At 38.7% G+C, this 12,368-nt stretch overlaps 1 protein-coding gene and 1 long non-coding RNA gene across 3 annotated transcripts in view; one reads left to right on the forward strand and one right to left on the reverse strand.

Moving 5' to 3' along the window:
- LOC110399405 (von Willebrand factor D and EGF domain-containing protein-like) overlaps positions 1-1,373 on the reverse strand; it is a 168,267-nt gene extending 166,894 nt beyond the window's left edge. Inside the window, exon 1 of one of the 2 annotated variants that reach the window (XM_021398038.1) lies at positions 160-1,373. Coding sequence is in view for 1 of the 2 variants with exons in the window: in XM_021398037.1 (XP_021253712.1) it covers positions 160-256 (97 nt within the window). In the remaining variant the exon portion in view is untranslated. The remainder of the gene's footprint in view (positions 1-159) is intronic. The other variant, XM_021398037.1, reaches the window with a different exon arrangement.
- LOC110399407 lies at positions 6,417-12,269 on the forward strand. The gene is made up of 2 exons (XR_002439189.1): positions 6,417-9,452; positions 9,907-12,269. It is a non-coding gene; the product is annotated as an uncharacterized LOC110399407 (long non-coding RNA).

Genomic DNA, 12,368 nt, shown 5'->3' on the forward strand with positions numbered 1-12,368 from the left:
ACCTTACTTCCATTCTATTTTGGCGAGCCTAATAATAGCCCTCTATCACTCTAACCCACATTCAATAGTAAATGTAAACAGGATCATCTCGGTTTAAAATACACATGAACTCTGTCTCCCAGATGACTATCAAATAATTAAAAAGTAAAAAATCCTTACCTAATGGAGCTGACTCACTGCTAATGGCCAACAGGGGAATCCAGCAGAGGCAGGCAACAAGTTGGAGATGCTGGTGGGAAGGTAAGGGCTGCTGCATAGTGTCCAAGGCAGCTTTTATCCATGTATCTGCAGTTGCTTAGAAGTTAACTTTTGAAGTCCTAAACTTTGCAGGAAAACACATCAGCCTGCCTGCCTGCCTGTTGCAATTTCTTTTTTTTTTTTTTCCCCCCCTTTTTCTTTCTTTTCAATCCAGTCTCTTGGAGAGGGCTTAGTGTGTCATTAATCCCAGAATTTCCAAGAGGGAAGCCCTCCAGCGACACACAAACCACGCTCACCACCCCCCCCCCCACACACACGCACACAGCAGCCGAGCGCATGTGTCCCTGCAGCTGCTTTCCCTGCAGCTGCTCTGATTTACACACCCCGTAGCACACCTGCGCACACCCGCACCCACAGAGGGTGAGAACAGCGCGTACCGCCAGGATGGGTGGTGGGAGGTGAGCCTGCAGACACTGGGGCTGTAAACCAAACCTGCCTGCTTGCCATGTTGTCAAGGCAGGCGATGCTAACTTCAAGTCATTGCAGTCGCATCCGACATGGTGTTTTATAGGAGAGGAGTATCAAAATGTTAAAACATGCGTACACGAGTAGTTTGTTTTTAGATTCCTGGAGGTTGCACTGATGCAAACCTGTTACAGAGTTGCTCTGTCCCGAAGGTTTGTGTCCTGGGTCGATGCACCGTTGCCTGCTATTTTAGAGAATCATCGTTTGCTACTGAAATAAAGCCTGCCAGCATTTGGTCTGTCAGCTCATCGTGAGAAACGAGTTGTGTGCTTCAGAAGGTTGGAAAACAGAAGCGAATGACAGAGGAAGAATTCAGTCATTCGTGCTTTTTCAATCACATTCTTCTTAAGTTTTATCTAATTTTAAAGTGCTGCAGCGTGGGCCCCTTTCAAGTGTTTATTGTAAGGCAATGTATACTGTCAGCCTAAAGTCTAACATGAAGAATTTGCTATTAAATCACATGGTATACTCTGTATTTGTGCCATTTTATTCGGGATATATTGTATCCCCACCCACTGCTCAGTGTTTTCCATACCTGCCAGCGTTTCTTTTCTCTGACTTGTCAAGTTTGATTATTTTGTGTCTGCTTGTTTAAGCGAGGATATAGTGAATTATTTGATGATATAGTAATAAAGAAGTCTGTAAACAATCCACTCACATCACTACGAGGAGCATTTCCTTTAAAAATGTAAATAAAACCATTAAAAATATTCCACAGCACATCCAAGGAGTTCCAAATGCTCTTCATTTGGCTTAACTACATCCCTTGAGGAAATTTGCCTCTGGATTCTTTGAGACCTATATAGGTTATTTGAAAAGAACATTCTAAAACCTTTCTCTTAATTTTGATTACAGATTTAAAGATCGCAAAACAGCTTCTTAGAACAGTCTTATTGGATGAACTATGTCACGGGCCTGAGTTATAGCTCTATAAGTTCCTAGGAGTCTTTCTGTTGGTACTACTGACCTTTAGAATATATTGCTTCAAGTGCATTAAGACTCCAAACCCAGTTGTTCTAATCTTTTTTTTTTTTTCTAAGAGATCTTCATTCATTTCCTTAACACAAGTGTATGAAAATATTTGAAATGGCAGTGAGGCCCTGGCACTGCTGCCCAGTGAGGCTGTAGGGTCCCCATCCCTGGAGGTGCTCCAGGCCAGGTTGGGTCGATCTGTTGGCAGCCTGATATGGAGAGTGGCAACCAGCCCATGGCATGGAGGTGGAAATCGATGATCTTCAATGTCCCCTCCAACCCAAGCCTTCTGTGATTCTATGATTCTAAAAGGTGTAACTCTAATGTTTAACTACAGGGATTCATGAAAATGTCTGAAACATGTTGTGGATTGGGATGAAATGAAAATACTGGCAAGCAAAAGCAACTTGCAACAAAGCGAGAGAGCTTTCCACAAACACTCCAGCCACTATAGATCTTTTGTATACAGAAAGAAAAAGTAACCAACCAGCCAAAAAAAGAATCAGTGAAAGATATTCAAGATCTACTAAATAGGAGAAAAGGGATACTTAGGTCAGCTTGCTTATCTCTTTATGTGTTGTCTCCTTAAGCAGCTTTCAACCAGAGGGAGAATTTGAAGGTGGATGCTCCTGGTACAGACAACACGAAATGTTATTGTCCCATGCAAGAAGTTTCCCTGGGCTGAATGTGCCTCTCTCCAATCTGGGAGGACAGGCAATTTCAGGTGAGACAATAATGTACAAACATTCCCCGTCCCCCAGCTCCAGACAAGGCCTTACCAAAGTCAGAAAAATAACAAACAGCACGTCCTTCCTCCCCAAATTATTAATCCAAAAAATAACGGGAAACTAAAGCCATAGAGAACCTGCAAAGGAACACTGCAGAATGCTCTCACAGTTTTGACACCATTAGCCTCAGTAAGAGGGGAAACAGAAACTCCCCAGAAAGTTGAGGACACTTGACACAATTAGCTTCATTGTCTATACAACAAGACAGCACAACTCTGAAGACTTTACACTAATCCATCTTGTATTGCATTCATTTTGAATAGTAGAGATGAGTATGGGGAGTTAAAACCAGCCAAAAGTCACAGCTGGGAGTTGGCAACAGCAGTTCAGCCTTAGCCAAAAATTGTTCGATGGATACGCACGTTATGTATTCAGATTCTCCCCTTTACAAGAAGGAGACAGTGTTTGCCTGGAAGATCCCGCTCGGCAAGCTGGCACTGTGGGGCTGGGAACTGGCTGCAGGAGCTGGAAGGGCTGGAGGGGATGGGGCAGCCCATGGAGATGTGGCAGAGGTGGGAGGAGGGCAGTGGGAAGAGCACTGAGAGCAGAGAGCTTTTTGAAGCATTTTGCTTTTTGCTTCAGATGCAGAACTATACTTCAGGATGGGAGCGAGTGATAATATAATCGTAAAAATGCAAATTACTCAGAGGCCTCCAGAGATGTGACCTGCTGACACTTTGTTCCAAATATGAAATGCCCAGGTTACTAAGTTGGTGTAGGAGTTTTAAGAGCTGTATGCAGAAGTGCTGGGCAATAGGGAGGTTTTAAGGGAAAAATGCCATCACTCACATCTCTCTTTAAGGTTGTGTGGAAGTGTCCATCTACCTGCATCACTCTAGGAAGGAGATGAGAGGGGAACATAGCATCTCTCTTCCCAGAAATTGAGTATGACTAGGACTTTCCTTTGTTTGCAAGCCAGCAGAGAGCTGTACTGTTCTTTTTAAGCACCGGCACTAGTTAGAAACTGATCTAAAAATGACAGTCTGAGTTTATTTCTTTCTGCTTCTTATGAAGAGTATTTTCACTATGAGGCTGTCCCTTGGGGTTGCTTTCTCGGCAAAGAGAGGATTCATTATTCATAGCTGGCAAAGATAGCATGACCCTGCATGCACGTACACTTTTTTAGTAGACAGAGTCCTTCAGAAGAAAAAGACATATCATTTAATAGCATAACATTTTCTGCAAGTCTGAATTTACACATTTACTTATGCCAAAGCCCTCCTCTATGCTTTTCTGTTTGCTTGGTTTATCTGACAAATACCTGCCTAGTGCAGTGACAAAAAAATAAACTCCTGGTGCTCCTAGGGCGATCCCTTCTCTCTTGACATGGGCTGCCCAAGTCCAGTGACTGGCAACCTTTTCTGCAGTTTCAGAAGAGGTGGAAAGGTCAACACAACTGATTTTAACCAAGTCCTAGAAGACTCAAGCATGTGACCAATCCCCAAGGATTCTACAAAAATGGACAAGAAGGGATTCAGTTCTGGAATTCTCCTTCTCTGCTCTCATTTCTGTTACTCATCTCTGTCCATAAATATTGGATAAATGCCAAAAAATATCCTTATATCCAAAGTACAATGTTCACTTACCTCATTAACCCAAACAACTACTCTTTATCTCACTGCTACTATTTCAAGAAAATGAAACTAAATGGGAAGGACTTCATCTCATCTTGTGTCCAGTTTGGGGAAATAAACAATGGTCACATGGTTATTAGAGCTGGTGCTTTCCTCTGTTTTGTTGTCTAGTGTACAGCAGACCTTTCGATTAATAAAAGTCATTCATTTTCATGAGTCTGATTCTTCAGAAAATAACATGAGAAGCAGTACACATAATTTACAGGACAAAGCTCTTCATTTAGTGAGAACTAACTGCCATTTTTAGAATAACAGATCATTATACAGAAGTATGTTCCCCTTTGCACAGCTTCTGGAGAGCAGAGAGTGATTTGCACATTCAGCGGGTTTATCCTTCAGTTTCTAATTTCCTTGTGGGAGAACTCTAGTGCATTTCAGTACAGTACTCCTCATTAGCTGATGGGCCAAAATATGGGCATTCAGACTCTAAAGAAGAGATAAGATGAAGAAACCCACTCATTATTTCTGTATATTTAAGGGCATACACAGAATAAATGCTTAAGCTCTGAATGAACCTGTTAGAGAAATTAAATCAGTCCTGCAAACTACGTTGCTCCTTGGAGTGAGGCGAGGTTGGATGGGATCCCCGATCTGATCTGGTACACCCACAGCTTGGGGTGCTCAGCACATTTCTCTTGCTCCTGGTTTCCCATGTGCATTGCCCCGGCCATCCAAACTTCTGAGCACCGCATGCCCTTATTAAATTTTCAGCATGCACCATCAGTGCCCTTCTCAGATGGATTGTGTCACCAAGACAGGTGACAGGATCTCAGTAGCCTGCAAGTCAGTATGCACTAGGGCTGTGCCATAAATGAGGAGAGCATTCTTCATGGGAGCTCCTTATTTAACTGGAAAATGCCAGGCTATTGCAGAGATGTATTACAGATGTGATTTATATTGACATCTCTGGCACAGAGTGCCCTAAGATATACCTAACAGAATGGCTGTCATTGTTCAGCAGCTCCAAACCAAAAGGGACTTTTCTATGTGAAGATATTGGCAATTAGTAAATACTAATAAAAAGAAGAGACCCATGTTCAAACAACGTAATAGAATCAGCTGGGGATTTCTGATCAGAATCTATTTTCAGAAAAGCAGGTAGTTTCCACAAAATCAGTAAAAAATGATTTTTTTTTAAATCTTTCTTGTTCTTAGATCTGCTCAGTATATGTTTCATTTTTTTGTGAGCTGCTCTGGTGTCAGAATTGGTCATGGTTCTGTCTTCCACAGGGAACTGCTTCATTTATTGTTCCATTTAAGTGAAATGGAGTACTCAGTTGAAAAAAAAAAAAAAAAAGCAAAAAACCTACTAACAAACATATATAAGCACATATACACACAAATGATAATAATAAGAATTCCTACATTTTGATTGGTGTTCTGCAAAATTAAGATGGATAAGTATGGAAGTATCACAATACTCTCAGGGAGTGGAAATTCTCAAAACACTTTTACATTAGTGCATTAGTCCAATAACACAGGAGAGAACAGAGAAAAGCAATTGGATTTCTACTGATAAATGTCTTCGCCTGTTCTTCCAAAGTCTTTTCTTGATGAGATAACAAAAAGTAAGAGTAAGAAAAATGTCTACTCGTAGCACTGACTATGGACAGATCACGCTAATACAAAACCCACTGTTACTCAAAAATTGCAGACGGGATTTTCTCATTGAGTGAACTTTCCATTGAGGAAACAGTTTCCTTTGAAACAACATCAGAAAGGCATTTCCCAGGAGTTTCTTATCAGTGTTAGCAGTGTAAAGGCATGAGGTGGGAAGGGGCTGCTCCTACCTTGAACCATTTCATTCAGCTTTTTTCTGGAACTTTTCTCTTTGAAGAAATCAAAATCTTAAGAGGTGAACAGTGAGGTGCCAAACCCCCAAGATCTTCCAGCCAGGAGCAATAACAAGAATCAGAGCAGAACTACCAGGTTTAACAATAAAAGGAGGGAATTTGGCTTGGGCTGAAACCATCGTAAACTGGTATTAAAACTCTGACTGTCCATATATCTGTCATCTCTTCTTTCATCCTCCTTTTCCATCCCGGCCTTTACAATGTGATCTTAGAAGAGGATGTATGTGAGCAGATGCTGCGTTCAAAGAAAGCCCAATTACTGTGAGCGGCCTTGGCAGGGCTTGGCTCTAGCAGACATGGTGGTTGCTTCTATTTCTTCAACACAGATGTTGTCTCTTTGAGACCTTTAGACTGCTGAACAAGCAAGTGACGCTGGGGGTCAATAAAAAGCATTGTTGCTGTAATTAAAATAGAATATAAATAGTATTAAAACGTAAACCATGACTAACTAGTGGATGAATGACAACGTAGATCAGTCCCCTAATTTGATTACAGTTTTATGCATTCATCCAAGAAAAAAAAAATGTTGCAAATATTATTCCTTTTCAGATAGTGCAGATAAATTTAAATATTAAGCAGGGTATTCATCAGTATCAGATTACCTTGAAGGATTAAGAGACAAGGATCCCAGCATAAGGACAGGTAGATTCCTCCATAGGATACTTCCAATAACACATAGTTTTAGGGTCTCTGTGATGTCTCCTAGAAAAACCCCACTGCACCACCACAGAAGAAACCAAGCCTAGTCATCAAATTTCCCCTCTCTTTTGCCACCTGTCTTATACACAAATGAGTTTCAACAACTTTGTTGAAGCATTTACAATGGAACAAACCGGAATTTTATTTTGAATTCCCAGTAGCCTGCCTTTTACCCTTTGTCCTTATCACAGAGCAGACTGCATTGGAAAGGACAGAGATTTATTCTGAAATATTTTTTTTTCATTTCTTTTTAGGTCTGATAGGTGATGATTTTAAATGTTTGTGCTTTTGGTACTTACACATAGTAAATGATAAATTATATGTTACAACAACAATTCCATGAAGCTGAATTACTTTTTTAGTGAATTTATTGCCTTGAAAGGTAACAGATTGATAACACAAGAGAATTAAATCCTCTCTTTATCCCCAGAGCAAGAATAATATGGGCATTACAAATATTTTCCAAGGCTATAAATCAGGTATGGCACCCAAACTATCATCCACAGGGACCTACTACTCCTTGCTTTTTTCCTTCTTTTTTTCTTCCTCTAGGGTAGTAGTACAGCTTATGAACTTCTCTTTATGAACTTCTCTTTTCTGTATTAAACAGCAATTATCAATTTTTTATATTAGAACAGGTATGTAGGGAATTTTTGTTGGTGGTTAGTGATGCCTTGGAAGGTAGAGCAGGAGCCTCTGAAATACAGGTCCTAAACAACACACTTTCAGCTGTGAACGGGAAAATCTTCACATTTTATGGAAACGGTTTTTCCAAAATATCAGCAAGCTCAAAATAGTCACCAAGTTCAGCCCACCCTGGAAATAACTGAAACTAGATAAATGATCTTAGAATCATAGGATCATTAAGGTTGGAAAAGACCACTAAGATCATCTAGTCCAGTCATAAATGCATCACCACCGTATAGGGCTGTTTTCCTCTGGTACATTCACTCCACTGATTTCAGTAATTCATTTATGTAATTTGTACACATCATCTCATGGAAAAAGCAAGTTATCAACAGTGATCTCGGAAAGACCTCACAAGAGCAAAGGGCCAATTTGCAGACAGTCCAATCATTTATTTCTATAAGGCTTCCTCTTTTCAGTACTCTCAGCCAGAGGTTTTCCAGATTCCATGCTTTCAACTTTTGAGATGGGTTAAAAAAATATCAACCCATTACCAAATTTTTTCTGAAGAAAATTATGTAGCGGGAAAAGCAGATGTTGAATAAAAACAGTAGCACTCCAAACACATTATTTCAGCTCTTAAAAATAACAGTTGTCTTATAAATTCATCTCTCATGAAGAGATCTCGTCTCACTCACCTACCTGTGAAAACCTAGTGAAATAAAATTAACAGAATAATGTTTATCATAACATCTTAAAGTAAATGAACATTCTAAAGTTTTTATGTCATTTTTTTCCACGCTAAGGTGAGAATTCATACCAAATATCACACAAATTGGAGATACTTCATTTTACAAACCTGTTTTGCTTTCCTGGCAATAGATAATGGGCTGCTATTAAGTAATTGTGTTGCTTAAATGTAATTATTGTCCCTCAAACAAGCCTCCACCAGGCTATTTTTTTGAATGCTTCCTTTCTTTGGGCCCAACTTCTCCGTTATCCATTTCAAAAAGCATGGGCATTTTTATGACCTCATTTCAGATTAGTTTTTCTTAGTCACTTTTTAAGGGAAATTTCACCTTGAGTACAAGAGCCCTTGGCTTCTAACATTCATAAGATTCAGATATTGCCTAGAGTCAGTAATTACCATTGCTCACTACTGCAGTTGCTTTTCCATCCATTCACTTTTACTGGCAATACGAGATTTGCTGTTAACTATCCAGCAATTCCTTGGTTGCTGCTTCTGAGTGTTCATGAAAACAGTATAAATGTAGTAGAGAAAATATTTCATTTTCCAGCTTTAAGGTTTATCTCAGCTCAAACTGATGCAATACAAGCACTGAAATTAGTAGTTTGCCACAGCAAATATCATATAAGCATTATGGTACCTATTTATATAAAACGAAGGAAAATGTTTTTGCTTATTAGATACTTTAATCACATTAACTCATTCAGATTTTAGAGCATTAATGTCACAGGTTAGGTTTTACACAGCTGACTACCTATTAATTGAATACTCTAATTCAGCCTCTAATTCTGCCTTTTAACGGTTGAAAGCCCATTAAAGCACCTATTTCTCTAATAGCTGTGTAGAAAAGTTAATGTTTGTTGCTGTTTCAACCCGACTGAATCTTCTGCTCATCTTCCAGCTGAGCACTCTGCTGTGCACTTTTTAGTTTGAGTTTGGTGCCAGAGCACCACAAAGCACTTTTTAAGTATGTTGGTGATGGAAACAAGGTGTGCTTGCTGTGTGTGTAAAGCATCCACAAGAAAGCACTCCTCTTACAGTTTTCTCTCAGCACATACTGTTCATCTGATATCATTTATTGATCTAAAATAATGGCCTGCAGCTTCTTTACAAACTAAAAAATACCAAAATTAGGGCCACACCCTTTGCCTATTCAGCTCAGCAGACTGAACAAAGCTAAACAGTTTCAGAAGCATGCACAGGAGATACGAAAGCATTTTCCTCCAGCACACAGAGACTTCTAAAATACTCTGGTTCAAGATGAAGCAAGTCAAGTTACAGGACAGTTCTCTTCTTTCAACTATTAAAAAAAAAAAAAAGAACAGATCTTTTGCACCTGCCAAGATTGCTTTTGACTTCTATGCTGTGAACTTGTAAACACTGCAGGCGATGGCATCTCACTAAAGAGGTAACTCAAGAGGTATCATTAAGAGACGTGGGGCTTGCAATTCTTTTTGTTACAGCATTTTTTTATACATTTAGTAGAATTGATTAAATATCACTGGCTAAATTATGACTAAATACCAATGGCTAAGTTATAAAATCAGCTGCCTTGATAATACCATCTAAATGCGCTTTGCTCTTTTGAAAGCTTTGTAATGTATTACAACTCGACCATTTTTGTTAATTATGCTAGAATATGTCAACTAACAATGTTGCCTGGCCTAAAGTCAAAAATAACAAAGGCTATGTTAAATAATTAGTCTTAGACTATAGAACGAAGTCATCCATCATCAAGTCATGCATTTTGTTTTGTTTCCACTAAATTGTTTCAGTGTAATTTCCCTTGGTAATAAATCTTAAATCTATGACATTCTATAGCATTACAAAATACTGAATTTACTGTATGTATTTAAATGTAGGCTAAATGCCTACGTGAAAACCAAGAACTTGCACATCCTTTTGAGGTGTAATGGATATAAAAATATTTAAGACACAAGCCAACTACTGCTTAGATGAAGAAGAAACTTCTCCAGTGAACCTGTTATTCCCTGGGTGCTCATTATAGTTTGCTGAACTTTACTTTCCTTGGAAGCAGCTGGGCTGGCCTGTGCTCAGCAAGATGAACAACAGTCTGGCTTGTCACATCGCCAGTAAGTCTCTCACATTCGCAGTGGGTCACGGAGCAGAAATCAGTTGTTTCATGGTGCAGGAACCATTGTGTTAACCATTATTTCTGCCATTGGATAAATGGCTTCCCCGTGTAAGTAGCCAGGCATATGGTGCCAGGGCTGAACCAATGAGGGGTAAGACACATCAGTTATGAGTATGAAAATGCTCAACAGCCATTTCGGGAAATCACAGCCCATTTTACTGCACGGCTTGATAGGTCTAAGAAACTAACTCCTATTATACTACTCTTCTCTATTTTTTTTATTTAATTAAATTATTTGCAAGGTGAACAGATTAATAAATGATTCAGTTTCATAAACTCACAAAGTCATGATAGCCCATGAGGTTCTTAACAAGAAGTGGGAACGTCTTGCAGCACTTTCTGGTTTTCTTCAAACTCTGAGTTCTAAGAGAGGCTCTTTGATTACAAAAGACAATCAAACTTTGCTCTTTTTGTTGAAATTATTGTGAATTTAATTGATTCTGTGAGATGAATTATGAAGACAACTTTATCACACGTTTCTCTGAGACAGACTTGCCAAAGAACATGTAGCACAGGAAAAAAAGAAAAAGGATTTTTTCCTGGTATACCAATATGAATCCATGTTCTATTGCCCTAAGTCACACTGATAGTGCTACCAGAATGTCCCAAAGAGAAGATAAAACTCGAAAGAATCACATAACCTCTAGCTTCATGGAATATACAGACAGATTTCAGCCTTTTGAGGGACTTTGATTATTTTGGAAAGTGAAGACAAGATGTACACGCTATCTGATCCAACAGCATGCCAAAGGCAGTGAATAAAAGCATTGGTGGCCCAGAAGGACTCATCAGGAATTTCTGGAATACCTGCAGAGTTTCAGCAATGCTTACAAATTGCAAATGTCATATTGTGATAGACTGCAAATAATTAAAAATGGCTAAATGTACTACTTATAAATGGGCTTGTTGAAAACTTTGATCACAGACAGAAAGGAATTCTTTTAAAAACCTACTGTTAACAGTAGGTAAAAAGTTAATGAGAAACATGTAAATAATTAATTCTTCCTCTAGAGCCAGAACAGATTTGTAGTTACTGTTAATGGACTCACAATGTTGGTTGCGTTGTATTTTCTGAAGCAAGTACTGGATTACTTGATCTCCATACAAAAAAAAAGTTATTACACCAATAACTTTATTTGGTTTTGTATTCTCAATAAAAGTCTTTTCCTGGGTTACCTTAAGAGACTTGCTTTGAAGATAGAAGAGCTAATCTGACACTTCAAAATAAGCAAGATGATCAAATAGAACATATTTTCAGAAAACTATTGAAGAAAACCATGCAAAAAATGCCTGGTACTTGATATTTGCATGAAAGCTAATTGTAAAGCTAAAGAACTATTTAAGATGAGCCACTGTAATAATTAATTAAAAAAAAAAGTCTCCTCCCTCAGTATGATGTTCTTCGTAGTTATGTCATCAGGAGAAGTATTACCCCTCCTTCTCCTTTACTTACATACATAACTGCATACTCTATCACAGCTTGACAGTAAATTAAATCAAAATTATGTGCTGGATTTGTATAGGAACCCAGGTGTTCAGAAGCACCAGACTGGTTTCAGATGCAATCATTTCACTACTGAACTGAAAATATATTCTGCTTATGTTATTTGATAAATATTTTGGCAATACGATAATAGCCTTGCTTTTGACATTATGATATTAAGTAATGCGATTGCTCTCAGTAGTCCTATTAAAATAATTCTTACCTGGCCCTGCTGAACTTATAAATTTCATGCAAGCTTTCTGGGTGTGTTGTCTGCAGAGTTTTAGGAACTGAGGGAGATGCGTCTCAGGGACAATGGAGATACCACTGTATAATGCAGCATTTAGCTTCAGAATAGCTAAGAGGTTTAAAAAAAAATAATGAAGAATGCCATCTAAGTTCTTTCTCTATAAGATAGAAAATCAACTCCTGGTATGGCTTCATTCACGCGTGACAGACACTGATCATATCTAATCATAATAAATGCACAGGGACTACTCTTGCTTTTACTACTGACACAGAAAATGCACCTTGGCTATTAATTCTCATTTGTATGTAAATATAAATGAATAAATATATTAGGAGGATGGAGGTGTTTGTTTTTTTATTTTTTCCCCAAAAAGGAAAGTATGTTTCTCGGGCTGAGGATTGACCATCATTCAGATGTAAAAATGCACATTAAGAGG

The sequence above is a fragment of the Numida meleagris genome, chromosome 5 (assembly GCF_002078875.1).
Source record: "Numida meleagris isolate 19003 breed g44 Domestic line chromosome 5, NumMel1.0, whole genome shotgun sequence".
Classification (NCBI taxonomy): domain Eukaryota; kingdom Metazoa; phylum Chordata; class Aves; order Galliformes; family Numididae; genus Numida; species Numida meleagris.